The 21,999-nt window shown below is 41.5% G+C and overlaps 1 protein-coding gene across 15 annotated transcripts in view; it reads right to left on the bottom strand.

The window, feature by feature from the left end:
* Nucleotides 1-21,999, bottom strand: part of CCDC30 (coiled-coil domain containing 30) — a 194,491-nt gene that overhangs the window by 17,873 nt on the left and 154,619 nt on the right. For all 15 annotated transcript variants that reach the window (XM_054536989.2, XM_054536979.2, XM_054536958.2 and 12 more), the window contains one exon: nt 1,413-1,554. In XM_054536989.2, the coding sequence (XP_054392964.2) occupies nt 1,413-1,554 (142 nt within the window). The remainder of the gene's footprint in view (nt 1-1,412; nt 1,555-21,999) is intronic.

The following is a 21,999-nucleotide window of genomic DNA, read 5'->3' on the forward strand; positions in this document are numbered from 1 at the left end:
TCAGCCTCCTGAGTAGCTGGAATTACAGGTGTGTGCCACCATGCCCAGCTAATTTTTTTGTATTTTCAGTAGAGATGGGATTTCACCGTGTTGGCCAGGCTGGTCTCGAACTCCTGACCTCAGCTGATCTGCCCACCTCGGCCTCCCAAAGTGCTGGGATTACAGGCGCAAGCCACCGTGCCCTGCCTCTTCTTTTTTTTTTTTTTTGGCCCATGGGTGCTACTAAAATGGATTGCTACTTTTTCTTATACACTTTCCATAGTCTTTTCCTAGTTCTAAGCTGGATCTCAGTCTCTAAAAGTTTGACAAATTAACGGCAAAAAAAAGGAGGACTGCAAAAATCCAACTTATTTTTCTTCTCTCACTATAGTTTAGAGTATCAAGAGGATTTTTTATTTTAGTTAGAGACAGATCCTCTCTATGTTGCCCAGGCTGGAGTGTGGTGGCTATTTATAAGCACAATTATAGCTCACTGTAACCTTGAACTCCTGGCCTCAAGCAATCCTCCTGCCTTGGCCTCCCAAAGTGGTGGAATTACAGGCATGAACCACTGCACCCAGCCAATTTTTTAAAACTAAGAATGCAATATTTGTGACCCACCTATTATACTCCAAAAATGCTTTATTGTGTATAGTCTGGGAATTCTTGACCTAGAGTCCCAGGATAGTTGATGGAATCACTGAAATTACATTAATGGTTATGGTATCCTTGGCACATAGTGGTGGTATAAAAATTTGTTGAGTGTGGAAATGAATATTTTAGGAGTGATGACAGAGTTCTCAAAATTCTGAAAGGGCTAGTGATCCCAAGAAGGGAAAACCTTACTGGCCTAGTCAGTTACTCTCCATCTTGAATTTATGTAGTTTAATAATTCCACAACCATTCTGCATTTGATTCTATTCATCTGTCCCATTTCCTGCTTATTCATCCACCAGTAAGTCACAAGGGCAATAAGACAAACATAAAGAAACCATAGATATTTAGAAAAAAGCTTGAAGGCAAAGACTGATAAAGGAGTAAGGATCACCTGTTTTCACTGCCATTTAAAACTGACACTGAAGTCTGAGGCAAAATGAGGGCTCCACAAAGCAGAAATGAGTTACTGAGAGTGGTTTGGAAGTCTGTGCTCGGGGGTGTTCAAGAAAAGGCATTTCCATCTGAAGGCAAGACATTGATCATAAGTTGGCAGTACAGAGTATTTTCAGTATTCAATTCCGTTTAGCAGCACTAGGAGTCTTATGTACTTTTGGTCAGGGCTTAAAGAATTACTTATTGAAAGATGGTGCAAAGAAAAGAAATGAAAACGAGGACTACGAAGGGGTCTCAAATAATTTTTAAAATGAAAAGGCTTTCTCCAAATGGCCGACCATGGGAATCACCAGTGAGCTCTTCACCTTTTATTTTTTCCTCACCTTTTCTATTCTATGTTGCAGGATTCCAATTTCATCTTCAAATTGGTTAATTCTCTTATCTCGTAGTTCTACTTCATTAGTTAAACGGTACTTGACTTTTTGAAGCTTGATTTTTTGTTGGTGATGTTTCTCATTATAGTTTCTATAAAAGTAAATTTGAGTTTAGACACATCTGAACACAGTTAAAATTTATTTTGCATCGTCAATATGCACCTTTCTTGGGTGTCCTCTTCTTGCTTAACTCAGGGGACTGGCACTGAATGTGGATACTTATCCTGCCTCACATCTTCTTGCCCTCCATTTCAGGGAGTGGGCCAAGGATAACTCCCTACATAACACCAGCTTTAACTACTGCTGTGGACTCAAGTATTTGGCTTATCTTGATCTTTTTTTTTTTGAGATGGAGTCTTGCTCTGTCACTCAGGCTGGATTGCAGTGGCAGGATCTCAGCTCACTGCAACCTCCACCTCCCGGGTTCAAGCGATTCTCCTGCTTCAGCCTCCCGAGTAGCTGGGACTACAGGCACCCGCCACCATGCCCTGCTAATTTTTGTATTTTTAGTAGAGACAAGGTTTCACCGTATTGGCCAGGCTGGTCTCGAACTCTTGACCTTGTGATCCGCCTGCCTCGGCCTCCCAAGGTGCTGGGATTACAGGCGTGAACTACCGCACCTGGACTACGCTGGTCTTGTACTGATGGTTGTGGTATAACTTTAGCATCTGAGTTTAATTTAGGAAACTCCTTGATTTTTTTATTGTGGTATAACTGATTTTTTATCCCTGACATCTAAATTCTGACTCCTGTTCCACTAATTCAGTCATTAACTTAAAATTTCCTCGTTCTTGGCTGTATCTTGGACAGTGATATACTCACTTCAATCTTATCTAATTTCCAGATGACTGGGCCTGTTCTCAGTCCTTGCATTGAGTCTGGACCTCTTCTTCTTTTTTTGAGACAGGGTCTCACTCTGTCACCCAGGCTGGAGTGCAGTGGTACAATCACGGCTCACTACATCCTCGACCTCCTGAGCTCAAGCAATCCTCCCACCCCAGCATCCCAAGTAGTGCACACCACCACACCTGGCTAATTTTTTAAAATTTTTTGTAGAGATGGGTGTCTCACATGTTGCCCAGGCAGGTCTTAAACTCTGCCTCAAGCTATCCTCCTACCTCAGCCTCCCAAAGTGCTGGGATTACAGGCATAAGCCATCCAGCGAATCTGGACTTCTAAAAGCCAGTTCCGTATAGGTCACTTTCAAGACTCTGATTCTTAGATACATCTAAGTTATGGCCAATAAGCACATGAAAAGATGCTTAACATTACCAGCCATTAAGGAAATGAAGATCAAAAGCACAATGAGATACTGTTTCACACACACTAGGATGGCTAGAATAAAATGACAGATAATAACAAGTGCTGGCAAGGATGCAAAGAAATTGGAACCCTTATACACTGCAGGCAGGAATATAAAATAGTATAGTCTCTTTGGAAAACAGCCTGGCAGTTCCTCAAGTGGTTAAACATAGAGTTGCCTTTTTTTTTTTTTTTTTTTTTTTTTGAGATGGAGTCTCACTCTGTTGCCCAGGCTGGAGTGCAGTGGCACGATCTTGGCTCACTGCAAACTCTGCATCCCGGGTTCATGCCATTCTCCTGCCTCAGCCTCCCGAGTAGCTGGGACTACAGGCGCCCACCACCACACCTGGCTCACTTTTTGTATTTTTAGTAGAGACAGGGTTTCACCGTGTTAGTCAGGATGATATTGATCTCCTGACCTCGTGATCTGCCCACCTTGGCCTCCCAAAGTGCTGGGATTACAGGCGCCAGCCACCGCGCCTGGCCTAGAGTTGCCATTTGACCCAACAATTCTACCTAGGTCTGTATATTCAAGATAAATGAAAACATATGTCCACACAAAAACTTATACACAAATGTTCATAGCAGCATTATCCATAACAGCCAAAAGGTGGAAACAACCCAGATTGCCATCAGCTGATGAGTGGATAAACAAATAGGGTATATCTGGCCAGGCACGGTGGCTCACACCTGTAATCCCAGCACTTTGGGAGGCCAAGGCAGGTGGATCACTTGAGGTCAGGAGTTCAAGACCAGCCTGGCCAACATGATGAAACCCTGTCTCTACTAAAAATACAGAAATTAGCTGGGTGTGGTGGCGGGCGCCTGTATTCAGGAGGCTGAGGCAGGAGAATCACTTGAACCCAGGAGGCAGAGGTTGCAGTGAGCCGAGATCACGCCACTGCACTCCAGCCTGGGCAACAGAGGGAGACTTCATTTCAAAAAACAAACAAACAAACAAAAAAAACCAAATAGGGTATATCCATACAATGTCATAAAAAGAAAGGAAGTACTGATACATGCTACAACATGAACCTTGAAAGCATTATTCTAAGTAAAACAAGCCAGGCACAGCAGACCAAATATTGTATGATTCCACTTATAAGAAATGTCAGTAATAGGCAAATTTAGAGAGAAAGAAAGTAGATTAGTGGTTGCCTAGTCTGGTGGTGGGAAGGGAATTGGGGATAGAGTGATAGCTGAAGAGCATGGGGTTTCTTTTAGGTTGATAAAATGTTCTAATGTTGATTGTGGTAACAATCAAAACATGGACAAAAGCCATTAACTATACACTTTAAACGAGTGAATTGTATAATATTTGAATTATATCTCAATAAAGCTGTTTAAAAAACCAAACAAACAAAAGTCTAAGTTACCATTTCAAGCTACTATAACATCTAATCAGAGTAAACAAGAAAATAGATTAAAGCATCCATACTACCACTAGCCAAACCTCTTGGAGCATGAGTGTGATAACAAACAAAAAGAAAGTTGTTTTTTAAAATTACGGAGAAGCTTCACTTTGAACCTACTAGATGTGATTACACCAAATAACTCTAAACAAACCTCTGCATTGTTCACATTTTAGGCCTGATAAATATTCGTTGTGGAAAGCTATAATGTGCACTGTAGAATGCTTAGTAGCATCATTGGCCCCCACCCACCAGATGCCAGTAGCACCTCCTACGGTTGTAACAACTAAAATGGTCTCCAGACATTGCCAAATGTCCCTTTGCCCTGGAAGGCTGTAATCTTTTTTTTTTTTTTTTTTTTTTTGAGACAGTCTTGTTGTGCAGCCTTGATCTCCCCAGCTCAAGTGATCCTCCCACCTCAGCCTTCTGAGTAGCTGGGACTACAGGTGTGCATCACTATTGATACGGTTTGGCTATCTCCTCACCGAAATCTTATCTTGTAGTTCCCATAATCCCCATGTATCATGAGCAGGAGGTGATACCTGGTGGGAGGTAATTGAATCACGGGGGCGGTTTCCTCCATACTGTTCTATTGATAGTGAGTGAGTTCTCATGAGATCTGATGGTTTTATAAGGGGTTTTTCCCCTTTTGCTCAGCACCTCTCCTTGCTGCCACCATATGAAGGATGTGTTTGCTTCTCCTTGTGCCATGAGTGTAAGTTTCCTGTGGCCTTCTCAGCCATGCTGAACTGTGAGTCAATTAAACGTCTTTCCTTTATAAATTGCCCAGTCTTGGGTATGTCTTCATTAGCAGCATGAGAACTGACTAATACAACTATGCTCAGTTAACTTTTAAAACAATTTTTAGTAGACACAAGGTCTCGCTATGTTGCCCAGACTGGTCTCGAACTCCTAGCCTCAAATGATTCTCCCACTTCAGCTTCCCAAAGTGCTAAGATTACAGATATGAGACACGGAGACTGGCCTGGGAGGCTGTGATATTGACAAAGATATATTTGGTGTCCCTCCCAGTTTCCTGGTGGAAAAAAAAACAAACAAAAAAACAACCTCTTAAGTCCTTGGAATCTTCTCTGGAGTAATAAGTGTCTTTTGTATGTTAATGAGATGACTGGTGTCTGGAGGCCCTTAGAGAACTTCAGGATACTAAGGTATGATTAGAGAGTTGGGGCTTCCAGGCGCATACCCTTATCATTCAGGGAGGGGAGAGGATAAAGGTTGAGTTGAATCACCAATGGCCAAGGATGTAATCAATCATACTGAGAAAAGAAAAATAGCTCAGAGCAGTCTGAGCTATGTGAAGCATGCAAAATTCATCAGGCCCAGAGACAAGAGTATAGAACTTCAGTCATTACCTGCCCCCATTCAGACTTTTTATAACTGAATTTGCTTGGGGGTGACTGTTTTAAAGTCATTTTGTTTCTGACTAGCTGCCTCACTCATTATTTTCTGTTCTTGAAATCTGTGATACAAAGAATAACGCATAGCTGGCCAGGCGTGTTGGCTCACACCTGTAATCCCAGCACTTTGGGAGGCAGAGGCGGGCAGATCACTTGAGGCCAGGAGTTCAAGACCAGCCTGGCCAACACGGCGAAACCACATCTCTACTAAAAGTACAAAAATTAGCTGGCGTGGTGACGCACATCTGTAATCCCAGCTACTCAGGAGACTGAAGCACCAGAATTGCTTGAACCTGGGAGGCAAAAGTTGCAGTGAGCTGAGATCGTGTACTGCATTCCAGCCTGAGCAACAGAGCAAGGCTGTCTCTGAAAAAAACAGAACAATGTATTGCCAATCAATGTATAGCTTATGTTATTTATTTACTTTTTTTTTTTTTTTTTTTTGAGATGGAGTTTTGCTCTTGTTGCCTAGGCTAGAGTACAATGGCACGATCTCAGCTCACCGCAACCTCCGCCTCCCAGGTTCAAGCAATTCTCCTGCCTCAGCCTCCCAAGTAGCTGGGATTATAGGCATGCACCATCACGCCCGGCTAATTTTGTATTTTTAGTAGAGACAGGGTTTCTCCATGTTGAGGTTGGTCTCGAACTCCTGACCTCAGGTGATTCGCCCACCTCAGCCTCCCAAAGTGCTGGGATTACAGACGTGAGCTACCGCGCCCAGCCTTATTTACTTATTTTAATATAGAGTCCCATTCTGTTGCCCAGGTTAGAGTACAGTGACATGATCTTGGCTCACTGCAACCTCCACCTCCCAGGTTCAAGCAATTCTCCTGCCTCAGCCTCCGGAGTAGCTGGAATTACAAGTGTGTGCCACCACGCCCAACTCAACCACAGCAGGATAGGGCACTGGTCAGAGTAATGAGGCCCCCTTTCCAGGCCCTAGCTCCTAGACATACCCTAAGCCATAAGGAAACCCGCTCCCTTGAAGGGAAGGACCCAGTCCCGGCAAGATTCATCATCTGCTAACTGAAGAGCCCTTGGGCCCTGAATAACCAGCAGCGATACCCAGATACTATATTAAGGGCCTTGGGTGAGACTCCGAGACTTGCTGGATTCAGGTGACAGCACATTCCCAGCTGTGGTGGCTACAGGGTGAAACGCCTGCTTGAGAAAACTGGAGGGAAAAGTAAAAGGGACTTAGTCTTACAGCATAGGTATCAGCTTTGCCACAGTAGGGTAGAGCACCAGGAAGGCTCTTGGGGTCTATGATTCCAGGACTTGGCTCTTAAACAGCATTTGTGGACGTGCCCTGGGCCAGAAGGGAGCCCACTATCCTGAGGGTGAGTACCAAGCCAGGCAGCATTCACCACAAGCTGATTTAGGAGACATTGGGCCTTAAGGGAACATTGGCAGTAGTCTGGCAGTACTCCCCATGGGCCTGTGATGGTAGTGGCTATGAGGTGAGGCTCCTCTACCTTTGGAAATGGGAAGAAAGAGTGGAAAGGACCAGATTTTCGGGTTTGAGTACCAGCCTAGCCGCGATACAACAGAACACCAGGTGAACTTCTCAAGTTTTTTTATTCTAGTCCCTGGCTCCCAGATGGCACCACTGGGCCTGCCTGGGGCATGGGGGAGCTCGCTGCCCTGAAAGGAAGGACATAGGCCTTGCTGGCTTTGCATCTGCTGATTGTGGAGCCCAGGGACTTGAGCGGTCATAGCTGGTAGCCAGGGAGTGGTTACAGCAGGACTTGGGAGAGACCCAGTGCTGTGCTGGCTTCAGGTATGACCCAACACAGTCCTAGTGGTGGCCACAAGGGTGCTTGTGTCATGCCACCCCCAGTTCCAAGTGGCTCAGAACATAGAGAGAGACTCCATTTGTCTAGGAGAAAGTAAGGGGAGAGAACAAGAGTCTCTGCCTAGTAATCCAGGGAATTTGTCCAGATCTTTTCCAAGACCATTAAGGGAGTACCTCTACCAATCTGCAAGAACCATAGCATTACTGGGCTTGGGGAGTCTCCTAAAGCAGGTAGAGCTTAGATGACAACACCCAAGTACTTTTGAATATCTGGAAGGTCTTCCCAAGAAGGATGGGTACAAGTAAGCCCAGACTGCAAAGACTATAATAAATATCTAACTCTTCAATGCCCAGACACAGATGAACATCTATAAGTACCAAGACCTTCCAGGAAAACATGATCTCACCAAATGAACTAAACAAGGCACCAGGGACCTATCCTGGAGAAACAGATATGTGACCTTTCAGACAGAAAATTCAAAATAGCTGTTTTGAAGAAACTCAAAGAAATTAAAGATAATACAGAGAATGAATTCAGAATTTTATCTGATAAATTTAACAGAGATTGAAATAATTAAAAAGAATCAAGAGGAAATTCTGGAGCTGAAAAATGCAATAGGCACACTGCAGAATGCATTAGAGTCATTTAATAGCAGAATTGATCAAGCAGAAGAATTAGTAAACTTGAAGATAGACTATTTGAAAATACACAGGGCCAGGTGCGGTGGCTCACACCTGTAATCCCAGTACTTTGGGAGGCCAAGGCAGGCAGGTCACCTGAGGTCAGGAGTTCGAGAACAGCCTGGCCAACATGGCAAAACCCTGTCTCTACTAAAAATACAAAATAGCTAGGTGTGGTGGCACGCACCTATAATTCCAGCTACTCAGGAGGTTGAGGGAGGAGAATTGCTTGAACCTGGGAGGCAGAGGTTGCAGTGAGCTGAGTTCATGCCATTGCATTCCAACCTGGGCAACAGAGCGAGACTCCATCTGAAAAAAAAAAAAAAAAAAGAAAAAGAAAAGTAAATACAAAGGCAGAGGAGACAAAAGACAAAAGGATTAAAAAAGAATGAAGCACACCTACAGGATTTGGAAAATAGCCTCAAAAGGGCAAATCTAGCCAGGCACAGTGGCTCATGCCTGTAATCCCAACACTTTCGGAGGCCAAAGTGGGCAGATCACCTGAGGTGGGGCATTCATAACCAGCCTGGCCAACATGGTGAAACCCCATCTCTACTAAAAATACAAAATTAGCTGGGTATGGTGGTACATGCCTGTAATCCCAGCTACTCAGGAGGCTGAGGCAGGAGAATCGCTTGAACCCGGGAGCTAGAGGTTGCAGTTAGCTGAGATTGCGGCACTGCACTCTAGCCTGCGCAACAGAGCCAGACTTCATCTCAAAAAAAAAAAAAAAAAAAGTAGGGGGGCATATCTAAGAGTTATTGGCCTTAAAGAGGGGGTAGAAAAAGACATAGGGGCCTGTGCAGTGGCTCACACCCGTAATCCCAGCACTTTGGGAGGCTGAGGCCGGCGGATCACGAGGTCAGGAGTTCAAGACCAGCCTGGCCAATATGGTGAAACCCCATCTCTACTAAAAATACAAAAATTAGCTGGGTGTGGTGGCACACACTTGGGAGGCTGAGGCAGAAGAATCGCTTGAACCCGGGAGGCAGAGGTTGCAGTGAGCCGAGATCGTGCCACTGCACTCCAGCCTGGGTGACAGAGTGAGACTCCGTCTCAAAAAAAAAAAAAAAGAAAAAGAAACAGGAGTAGGAAGTTTATTCAAAGGGATAATAGCAGAGAACTTCCCAAATGTAGAGGAAGATATCAATATCCAAGTACAAGAAGGTTATAGAACAACGAGAAGATTTAACCCAAAGATTACCTCAAGGCATTTAATAATCTAACTGCCAAAGGTCAAAAATAAAGGATCCTAAAAGCAGCAAGAGAAAAGAAACAAATTACATACAATAGAGCTCCAATATGTCTGTCAGCAGACTTTCCAGTGGTAACCTTACAGGCCATGAGAGAGCGGCATGACATATTTAAAGTGCTGAAGGAAAAACTTTTACCCTAGAGTAGTATATCCAGTGAAAATATCCATCAAGCATGAAGGGGAAATAAATACTTTCCCAGACAAACAAAAGCTGAGGAATTTCGTCAACACTGGTTCTGTCCTACAAGAAATGCTAAAGAGAGTACTTTAATCAGAAAGCAAAGGACGTTAATGATTAATAAGAAATCATCTGAAGGTATAAGACTCACTGGTAATAGTAAGTACATAGAAAACCACAAAATGTAGCACTGTAACTGTGGTGTGTAAACTACTCTTAAGTAGAAAGACTAAACAATAAATCAATAAAAAATAACGACTACAACAATTTTCAAGACATAGACAGTACAATAAGATATAAATAGAAACAAGTAAAAGTTTAAAAGCGGAGGGATGAAGTTACGGTATTGAGTATTAGTTTTCTTTTTCTTTCTTTGTTTATGCAAACCATATTAAGTTGTAATCATGTTAAAATAATTAGCTATAAGATAGTGTATTAGTTTGCTTTCAAGCTGCTGATAAATACATACCCAAAACTGGGAACAAAAAGAGGTTTAATTGGACTTACAGTTCCACATGGCTGGGGAGGCCTCAGAATCATGGTGGGAGGTGAAAAGCACTTCTTACATGGCAGTGGCAAGAGAAAATGGGGAAGAGGCAAAAGTGGCAACCCCTGATAAACCCATCAGATCTCATGAGACTTAGTCACTATCACGAGAATAGCACAGGAAAGACTGGCCCCCATGGTTCAATTACCTCCCCCTGGGTCCCTCGCACAACATGTGGGAATTTTGGGAGACAGAATTCAAGATAAGATTTGGGTGGGGACAAAGCCAAACCATATCATTCTGCCCCAGCCCCTCCAAATCTCATGTCCTCACATTTCAAAACCAATCGTGCTTTGCCAACAGTCCCCAAAAGTCTTCATTCATTTCAGCATTAACCCAAAAGTCCACAGTCCAAAGTGTCATCAGAAACAAGGCAAATCCCTTCCGCCTATGAGCCTGTAAAATCAAAAGCAAGCTAGTTACTTCCTAGATACAATGGGGGTACAGGTATTGGGTTAATACAGCATTCCAAGTGGGATAAATTAGCTAAAACAAAGGGGTTACAGGGCCCACGCAAGTCTGAAATCCAGTGAGGCAGTCAATTTTAAAGCTCCAAAATGATCTCCTGTGACTCCAGGTCTCACATCCAGGTCACACTGATGCAAAAGGTGGGTTTCCATGGTCTTGGGCAGTTCCATACCTGTGGCTTTGCAGGGGATGGCCTCCCTCCTGGCTGCTTTTGTGGGCTGGTGTTGAGTGTCTGCAGCTTTTCCAGGTGCATGGTGCAAACTGTCAGTGGATCTACCATTCTGGGTTCTGGAGGATGGTGGCCCTCTTCTCACAGCTCCACTAGGCAGTGCCCTAGTAGGGACTCTGTGTGGAGGCTCCAACCCCATATTTCCCTTCCACACTGCCCTAGCAGAGGTTCCTATCCCTACAGCAAACTTTTGCCTGGGCATCCAGGCATTTCATACATTTTCTGAAATGTAGGTGGAGGTTCCCAAATCTGAATTCTTGACTTCTGTGCACCCACAAGCTCAACACCACATGGAAGCTGTCAAGGCTTGAAGCTTCTACCCTCTGAAGCCACAGCCCGAGCACTACGTTGGCCCCTTTCAGCCATGGCTGGAGTGGCTGGGACACAGGGCACCAAGTCCCTAGGCTGCACACAGTATGGGAACCCCGGGACCGGCCCACAAAACCACTTTTTCCTCCTGGGCCTCTGTGCCTGTGATGGAAGGATCTGCTGTGAAGGTCTCTGACATGGCCTGGAGACATTTTCCCCATGGTCTTGGGGATTAACATTAGGCTTCTTGCTACTTATGCAAATTTCTGTAGCCAGCTTAAATTTCTCCTCAAAAATGGGGTTTTCTTTCCTATTGCATCATCAGGCTGCAAATTTTCTGAATTTTTATGCTCTGTTTTCCTTTTAAAATGAAACGCTTTTAACAGCACCCAAGTCACCTTTTGAATGCTTTGCTGCTTAGAAGTTTCTTCCACCCGATACCCTAAATCATCTCTCTCAAGTTCAAAGTTCCACAAATCTCTAGGGCAGGGGCAAAATGGTGCCAGTCTCTTTGCCAAAACATAACAAGAATCATCTTTGCTCCAGTTCCCAACAAGTTCCTCATCTCCGTCTGAGACCATCTCAACCTGGACCACCTTATTGTTCATATCACTATCAGCATTTTTTGTCAAAGCCATTCAACAAGTCTCTAGGAGGTTCCAAACTTTCCCACATTTTCCTGTCTTCTTCTGAGCCCTCCAAACTGTTCCAACCTCTGCCTGTTACCCACTTCCAAAGTTGCTTCCACATTTTTGGGTATATTTTCAGCAATGCCTCACTCTACTGGTACCAATTTACTGTATTAGTTCGTTTTCACACTGCTGATAAAGACATACCCAAAACTGGGAACAAAAAAAGGTTTAATTGGACTTACAGTTCCACATGGCTGGGGAGGCCTCAGAATCATGACGGGAGTGAAAGGGACTTCTTACATGGCAGTGGCAAGAGAAAATGGGGAAGAAGCAAAAGCGGCAACCCCTGATAAACCCATCGGATCTCATGAGTCTCATTCACTATCACAAGAATAGCACAGCAAAAGACTGGCCCCCATGATTCAATTACCTCCCCCTAGGTCCCTCCCACAACATTTGGGAATTCTGGGAGATAAAGTTCAAGTTGAGATTTGGTGGTGGACACAGCGAAATCATATCAGATAGTATTTGCAAGCCTTATGGTAACCTCAAACCAAAAAACATACAACATATATACAAAAAATAAAAAGTAAAAAATTAAATCATATCACAGAGAAAATCACCTTCACTAAAAGAAAGACAGGAAGGAAAGGAAGAAGGAAGAGAAGACTACAAACAACCCGAAAACAAATAAGAAAACATCAGGAGTATTAAGTCCTTACTTATTAATCATAACATTGAATGTAAATGGATTAAACCTTCCAATCAAAAGACATAGACTGGCTGAATGGATTAAAAAACAAGACCCAATGATCCATTTTCTACAAAAAGGACATTTTACCTATAAAGATACAAATAGACCGGAAACAAAGGGATGGAAAAAGATATTCCATGCCAATGGAAACCAAAAAAGAGCAGAAGTAGCTATACTTATATCAGACAAAATAGATTTCTAAACAAAAACTATAAGAAAAGACAAAAAGGTCATTATATAATAATAAAGGGGTCAATTTAGCAAGAGGATATAACAATTGTAAATACATATATACACCCAACACTGGAGCACCCAGATATATAAAGGGAGTATTATTAGAGCTAATGAGAGAGACAGATCCCAATGCAGTAATAGAGGGAGACTTCAACACCTCACTTTCAGCATTGGACAGATTTTCCAGACAGAAAATCAACAAAGAAACTTGGATATAATCTGCATTATATACCAAATGGACCTAATAGATATTTACAGAACATTTCATCCAATGGCTGTAGAATACACCTTCTTCTCCTCAGTATATGTATCATTCTCAAAGATAAACCATCAGGTCACAAAATAAGTATTAAAACATTAAAAAACTGAAATAATATCAAGCATCTTCTCTGACCATATTGGAATAAAACTAGAAATAAATAACAAGAGGAATTTTGGAAACTATACAAATACATGGAAATTAAACAATATGCTCCTGAATGACCAGTGGGCCAATGAAAAAATTAACAAGGAAATTGAAAAATTTATTGAAACGAATGATAATGGAAACACAACATACCGAAACCTATGGGATACAGCAAAAGCAGTAAGTTTATAGCTGTAAGAGCCTACATTTAAAAAAAACTGCAAATAAACAATCTAATGATGCATCTTAAAGAACTAGAGAAACAAGAGCAAATGAAATCCCAAATTAGTAGAAGAAAAGAAATCATAAAGATCAGAGCAGAAATAAATGAAATTGAAATGAAGAAAACTACAAAAGATCAATGAAACAAAAAGTTGTTTTTTTGAAAAGTTAAACAAAATCAACAAACCTTTAGCAGGCTAAGAAAAAGCGAAGATCCAAATAAATAAAATCAGGGACAAAAAATGAGTTATTACAACTAATACCACAGAAATTCAAAGTATCATTAGTGGCTATTATGAGCAACTAAATTCAGTAAATTGGAAAACCTAGAAGAAATGAACAAACTCCTAAACACATACAACATAACAAAGATTGAACCATGAAAAAATCTAAAATCTCAGCAGACCAATAACAAATAATGAGATCAAAGCCATAAAAAAAGTCCCCCAGTAAAGAAAAGGCCAGAACCCAGCGGCTTCACTGCTGAATTCTACCAAACATTTAAAGAAATAATACCAATCCTACTCAAACTATTTTGAAAAATAGAGGAGAAGGAAATCTTTCCAAACTCATTCTACAAGGCCAGTGTTATCCTAATACCTAAACCAGACAAAGCCACATACGAAAAAGAAAACTGCAGGCTACTATCACTGATGAATATTGATACAAAAATCCTTAACAAAATAGTAGCAAACCAGCTGTATGCGATGGGCTCATGTCTGTAATCCCAACACTTTGGAAAGCTGAAGCAGGAGGATAGCTTGACCTCAGGAGTTCGAGGCCAGTTTGGATAACATAGCAAGACTCCATCTCTACAAAAAACTAAAAATTAGTTGGGCATCATGGGGTATGCCTGTGGTCTCAGCTACTCAGGAGGCTGAGGTGGGAGGATTGCTTGGGCCTGGAAGGTGGAGTTTGCAGTAAGCCAAGATCACACCACTGCACTCCAGTCTGGGTGACAGCGTGAGACCCTGTCTCAAAACAAACAAATGAAAAACCTAGCAAACAGAATTCAACAATACATTAAAAAGATCATTATGACCATGTGGGATTTATCCCTGGGATGCAAGGATGGTTCAACATACACAAATCAATCAATGTGATACATTATATCAACAGAAGGACAAATGATGTGATACATCATATCAACAGGACAAAAACCATATGATTATTTCAATTGATGCTGGAAAAGCATTTGATAAAATTCAACATCACTTCATGATAAAAACTCTCAAGAAACTGGGGACAGAAGAAACATACCTCAACATAATAAAAGCCATATATGACAGACCTACAGCTTGTATCATACTGAATTTGGGAAAAATGAAAGTCTTTCCTTGAAGAGCTGGAACATGACAAGGACACCCACTTTCATCACTGTTATTCAACATAGTACTGAAAGTCCTAGCTCAAGCAATCAGACAAGAGAAAGAAATAATGGACATCCAAATTGCAAAAGAAGTCAAATTATTCTTGTTTGCAGATGATATAATTTTATATTTGGAAAAACCTAAAGACTCCACTAAAGAAGCACTAGAACTCATAAACAAATTCAGTAAAGTTGCAGAATACAAAATCAACATACAAAAATCAGTAGCATTTTTATATGCCAACAGGGAACAATCTGAAAAAGAAAAAGCGATTCCATTTATAATAGCCAGACATAAAATTAAATACCTAGGAATTAGCTTAACCAACAAAGTGAAAGATCTCTATACTGAAAACTATAAAACACCAATGAAAGAAATTGAAGGACACCAAAGAATAGAAAGATATTCCATGTTCTTGGATTGGAAGAATCAATATTGTTAAAATGTCCATATTACCGAAAGCAATCTACAGATTCAATGCAATCCTTACCAAAATACCAATGACATTCTTCACAGAAATAGAAAAAACTATCCTAAAATTTATATGAAACCACAAAGGACCAAGAATAGCCAAAAATATCCTAAGCATAAAGAACAAAACTGGAGAAATCACATTACGTGGCTTCAAATTATACACAGAGCTATGATAACCAAAATGGTATAGTACTGGCATAAAAATAGACACATAGACCAATGGAACAGAATAGAGAACCCAGAAACAAATCCACACACCTACAGTGAACTCATTTTTGACAAAGGTGCCAAGAACATACATCAGGGAAAAGATAGTCTCTTCAGTAAATGGTGCTGGGAAAACTAGATATCCATATGCAGAAGAATAAAACTAGATCCCTATCTCTCACTGTATACAAAAATCAAATCAAAATGGATTAAGGACTTAAATCTAAGACCGCAAAGTATGAGAGTACTATAAGAAAACACTGGGGAAATTCTCCAGGATATTGGTCTGTGCAAAAATGTCTTGAGTAATACCCCACAAGTGCAGGCAACCAAAGCAAAAATGGACAAATGGAATCACATCAAGTTAAAAAAAATCTTCTGCACAGCAAAGGAAACAATCAACAAAGTGAAGTGACAACCCACAGAATAGGAAAAATATTTGCAAAATACCCATCTGACAAGGGATTAATAACCAGAATATATAAGGAACTCAAACAACTCTGTAGGAAAAAATCCAATAATCTGATTTTAAAATGGTCAAAATATTTGAATAGACATTTCTGAAAAGAAAACATACAAATGGCAAACAGGCATATGAAAAGGTGCTCCACATCATTGATTATCAGAGAAATGCACATCAAAACTACAATGAGAGGTCATCACACCCCTATTAAAATGGTTTTTATCCAAAAGATAGGCAATGACAAATGCTGACGAGGATGTGGAGAAAAGGGAACCCTCGTACACTATTAATGGGAATGTAAATTAGTACAACCACTATGGAGAACATCTTGGGGGTCCCTCAAAGAACTAAAAATTGAGGCTGGGCATCGTAGTGGCCCATGCCTGTAATCCTAGCACTTTGGGAGGCAAGGCGGGCGGATCACTTCAGGAGTTCAAGACCAGCCTGGCCAACATGGCAAAACCCCGTCTCTATTAAAAATACAAAGAAAAAAAAAAAAAAAGCCAGGTGTGGTGGTGCATAAGTACGCCTGTAATCCCAGCTACTCAGGAGGCTGAAGTAGAAGAATTGCTTGAACCTGGGAGGCAGAGGTTGCAGTGAGCAAGATGGTGCAAGACTGTTTCAAAAACAAAAAACAATAAAACCTAAAAATTGAGCTATCATATATTTGAGCAATCCCGCTGCTGGGTATATATCCAAAAGAAAGGAAATCAGTATATCGAAGAGATATCTGCACTCCCATGTTTGTTGCAGCACTGTTCACAATAGCCAATATTGGCAAGCAACCTAAATGTCCATCAACAGATGATTGGATAAAGAAAATATGGTACTTATACACAATGGAATACTATTCAGCCATAAAAAAGAATGAGATCCTCTCATTTGCAATACATGGATGGAACTGGAGGTCATTATGCTAAGTGAAATAAGCCATGCACAGAAAGACAAACATCACATGTTCTCATTTATTTGTGGGATCTAAAAATCAGAACAATTCAACTCATGGAGATAGAGAGTACAAGGATGGTTACCAGAGGCTGGGAAGAGTAGTGGGGGAATTGGGGGAGGTGGGGATGGTTAATGGGTATGACTATAAAAAAAAGGTCTTTAACTATAAAAAATAAAGAATGAATAAGACTATAGTCAATAATTGTACATTTTTTAAAATTGTACACTTAAAAATAACTAAAGAAACAGATTAGTTGCAGTGGTAATCCCAGTGCTGTAATCCCAGCACTTTGGGAGGCTGAGGCAGGAGAATCGCTTGAGCACACAGGTTCGAGACCAGCCTGGGCAACATAGTAAGACCTTGACTCTACAAAAATAAACAAAATTAGGCCAGGCGCGGTGGCTCACGCCTGTAATCCCAGCACTTTGGGAGGCCGAGGCGGGCAGATCACAAGGTCAGGAGATCGTGACCATCCTGGCTAACACAATGAAACCCCGTCTCTATTAAAAACACAAAAATTAGCCTGCGTGGTGGCAGGCACCTGTAGTCCTAGCTACTCCAGAGGCTGAGGCAGGAGAATGGTGTGAACCCAGGAGGCGGAGCTTGCAGTGAGCAGAGATCACACCACTGCACTCCAGCCTAGGCCACAGAGCAAAAGTCCGTCTCAAAAAATAAATTAATGAATTAATTAAATTAAATAAACAAAATTAACCAGGTGTGGTGGCACATGCCTGTAGTCCCAGCTACTGTGGAGGCTGAAGTGGTAGGATCACTTGAGCCCAGGAGGTCAAGGCTGCAGTGAGCTGAGATTGCACCACTGCACTCCCAGCCTGGGCAACAAAGCAAGACCCTGAAAAAAAAAAAAAAAAAAAGAAAAGAAAGAGAAAAACCAAAAAAGTATAATCGTATTATTTGTAATGCAAATGCTTGAGGGGATGAGTACCCCTTCTCCATGATGTGATTATTACTCATTGCATGCCTGTATCAAAACATCTCATGTACTGCATAAATATACACACCTACTATGTATCTATAAAAATTAAAAATAAAATTTTTATTTAAAAATCCCCTTGTAACTTCTGCTAATCAGATTGTATATTCAGGGCAACTTGAATCTATGCTCTGGGTTGCAATCCCTAAGCCTGGATCAAATAAACTCTCTACTTATATTAATTTTGCCTCAGCTTCTTCCCTTTAGGTTGACAATGGCTATCTCATGAAACTCAAAAAAGCCCGAAAGGACTGGGTTTGGGCAACTTCCAAATAGCTGAACACAGGTTCCTGGAGGGTGGTGCACCCAGAGAGGGTATAGAAACTCCAAGCCCCTTCATGGGAAGGGATGATGTGCTCTGTTCATCTCTTCCACCTGGCTGTTCATCTGCATCATTTGTAATATCCTTTGTAATACATGGGTAACATAAGTAAGTCTTTTCTTGAGATCTGTGAGCTGTGTGCCTTTTTCCTTAGCTGATTTTAATCTGTATCCTTTCACTGTAATAAACCATAACCATAGCTGTTTTTCTGAGTTTTGCACTTCATTCTAGGGAGTCATCAAACCTGAGGGGAGTCTTGGAGATTCCTGACAGACAAGTTACTTTTTTTTTTTGCCCGTCGTATTGTCCCACATACTTTGAATAACTGTGCTCTGCCTGATTTATTTGAGATCTTGAGCCAGCGAGGTCTGTAGGTATTTCCCCACACTCTTGTTTGAACTTCCCTGCAGGCAGCTCTTCCTCAAATATTGTAGTTCAAGGTTACTGGTGTTTTCTAGTTTTATAAAAGCTTGTTTTTTTACATCTTATTTTAGGTTTGGGGGCACATGTGAAGGTTTATTACACAGGTCAAAACGTGCCACAGGAGTTTATTGCACATATTATTTCATCACCCAGGTATTGAGCCCAGTACTCAATAGTTCTTTTCTACTCCTCTCTCTCTTCCCCTACGCCTCAAGTAGACCTCAGCATCTGTTGTTTCCTTCTTTGTGTTCATAGGTTTTTATCATTTAGCTCCTGAGAAGTTATTTAAAAGAAGTGATTTTAAAGAGAAGAATCTGACCCCAGAGCCTATGATCTTCCCATCATACCCTACTGCTATAATACTAACAAAAGTAGGCAAACACATATCCCTGATTTCTCCTGATGAGATATATTTCATTTTGTACAACCAGATGGGATTGGAAGAACAAAGCAGACTTATCTAGATGCTAATTTTAGTTAAACTGGTATGGAAGAACTACTCCAAGGGAGTCCTATATCCTTGTAAGTTGAAGGAAATGAAAATATTTCACTCCAAAGTATATTTCCTTGATATATTTCAGGATACCTATTCAGAATGGCTGGAAATACAAGAACAGTTGAAAAGTTGTCTTTCGTGGGAGCAGGCAGATGGAGGGTGGGGATTTGCATCTATACAATAGAATACGTTCAGGCAGGCTTTCTCTGAGGGCCTTCCTTCCCATGTCAGATCTAGGAAAGATTCACTGAGAGTCTGAAACCTTTAAAGGCGTGAAAGTGATATTGACCATCTATTCTCTCTGAGTGCTGCTATAATACCTGTGAGGTTTCATCTGTATAACAAGACCACCTTTGCTAGGGAGGCCTCCTCTTCTCCCCTTCCCTTAACCTGTTTTGCCATGATCTAAGCCCCCATTCTTTCTGTAATCTCAAGATGGTGTATAAGCTTCTACACCTCATTGGAGACTGGGGTAATCTTTCTGTGGTTCTCCCCCATGCACATTAATAGATTTGCATACTATTTCTCCTATTTATCTGCCTTTTGTCAGTAGATTCTTCAGTGAACCTTCAGAGGGTAAAGGAGAAGTTTTCCCTTGGCCCCTGCTAACTTATGTCTTACCCTTAAATGTGTTTTTGCAGGACTCCTCCATTATCCAAAATAGTCCTCCTCTTTCTCCTATTTGCTAAGTGTACATAAAAGAATCATTTTGCATGTTTTTCCCTGAAGAGATTAATTTAGCCAGATACCAAACTGAGCAGTTTGGCTTCCTGTAGGCCAGAGGCATGTATACAAAGCTAGATATAGCTTGCTTGTCAGTGCATGCGGGAGTGACTGACTGCTGGGGTTGTACCCAATCCAAGTTCTCCTTCTTCTACATTATATACCCAGATTTTTTTGCTGGGCACTGGTTTACTCAGCATAGGAACTACATTTTCTGGCTTTCCTTGCAGTTATATGAGGCCATATAAGTAAGTTCTGGCCAACAGAATATTACTCAGCATAGGATGAGTTATTGCAGTTAGATGAGGCCATGTAAGTAAGTTCTGGCCAACAGAACATTACTCAGCATAGGATGAGTTATTGCAGTTAGATGAGGCCATGTAAGTAAGTTCTGGCCAACAGAATATGAATGGAAGTAGCGTGCCTTAAAGGAAAATGGAATACCCTTGCCTTTCCCTCTTTCTTTCTTACTGGCTGAAATGTGGATATGGTAGTGAATTATTTTGAACTATGTGGATAAGGGCAACATGTTAAAGATGTTGAAACAATAACAAGATAGAGGGAACCTAGGCTTTTGATCCTTTGAGCCACCATCAGCACCCGCTACATAATATGAGGCACGTACTTTTGCAGACTGTGTTCACAGTTACCACAGCTGTGACTTAGATTCTTTACAAGGAGGTATTCTTTACAAAAAGGTACACTTCATAACTGTTCTCATTCTCCTTTCTGCTAGGAACGTTTGGTAAAAGATATCACTGGTTTTCGGCCGGGTGTGATGGCTCACCCTTGTAATCCCAGCACTTTGGGAGGCCGAAGCGGGTGGATCACCTGAGGTCGGGAGTTCCAGACCAGCCTGACTAACATGGAGAAACCCCGTCTCTACTAAAAATACAAAATTAGCTGGGCGTGGTGGCGCATGCCTGTAATCCCAGCTACTTGGAAGGCTGAGGCAGAAGAATCGCTTGAACCTGGGAGGTGGAAGTTGCGGTGAGCTGAGATGGCACCATTGCACTCCGGCCTGGGCAACAAGAGCAAAACTCCATCTCAAAAAAAAAAAAAAAAGATATCACTGGTTTTCAGCATCCTCCAGTCTATAGCTTCAGAGATGTAAGATCCAGCAGTGTACCTGTCATCCTTTGGGTTTCCCAGATGTTCACAGTTGTTCTGATGTTTTGACATCATTTATAATACAACATGTACTTCTGAAACTGTTTTTGAAAAAATTATAACTGAAGAAATTATGATAGTGAAAGAGATCTGACCTAACTAACTCCATCTTGCTTCTAACCTCCAAGCTGTTCTTGTTCATTCCTAGGTGTAGGCCCAACTAACTTTGGGAGAAACTTAGTTTATAGTTTAACTTCAAAACAAACTTGATAACAGCCCTTTCCCAAAACAAACCCCCTTCTTGCCTGGGGACTAGACTGCCTTTGTAGGACTAACAAATTAGCCACAAGATTAGAAATTATGGTTTAGGAGTCACTGTTGTAAACCTGAGATCAGTGCTTGAGATATTTTGCAGACCTTGTGTTGAGGTGCACCAGCTGATGCCACCTAGATGGATAAACTGGCTCATGTGGTCTTGTGGCCCCCACCCAGGAACTGACTCAGTGCAAGAGGACATCTTCAACTTTCTGTGATTTAATCTTCGACCTGATCAATCAACACTCCCCACTTTCTAACCCCCTACCCACCAAATTATCCTTAAAAAACCCAATCATCAAATTTTCGGGGAGACTGATTTGAGTAATAAAACTCTGGTCTCCCATACAGCTGACTCTGCATGAATTAATCTCTTTCTGTCTTGCAATTCCCCTGTCTTGATAAATCAGCTCTGTCTACGCAGTGGACAAGTAGAACCCATTGGGTGTTACACTTCTGGAATTTCTTTCACCTATCCTGTACTGGAATATTAAAACCCAAGTCTCTAACTTCTCATGCCAGACAGCTGCTCTCTTATTCTGCCATTTGGGTTATTAAAAAAATAAATTTATTCCTTAAAAATTTTTTTTTGGTAGAGACGAGATCTCACTCTGTTCCCTAGGCTGGTCTTGAACTCCTGGGTTCAAGTGATCCTCCTGCCTTGGCCTCTGAAAGTGCTGGGATTACAGGTGTGAGCCACCATGCCAGGCCAATTTATTATTTAAGATAATTAATTACAGAAAGTTTGGGGAAATCCCCCACTCCCAATATGACCACTACTATGGTATTGTATTTCCTTCTAATTCCTTTTATAAGCATCTTTTGTTTAAACATTGTCTACATCAAAATGT

Source organism: Pongo abelii, chromosome 1 (genome assembly GCF_028885655.2).
Source record: "Pongo abelii isolate AG06213 chromosome 1, NHGRI_mPonAbe1-v2.0_pri, whole genome shotgun sequence".
Classification (NCBI taxonomy): domain Eukaryota; kingdom Metazoa; phylum Chordata; class Mammalia; order Primates; family Hominidae; genus Pongo; species Pongo abelii.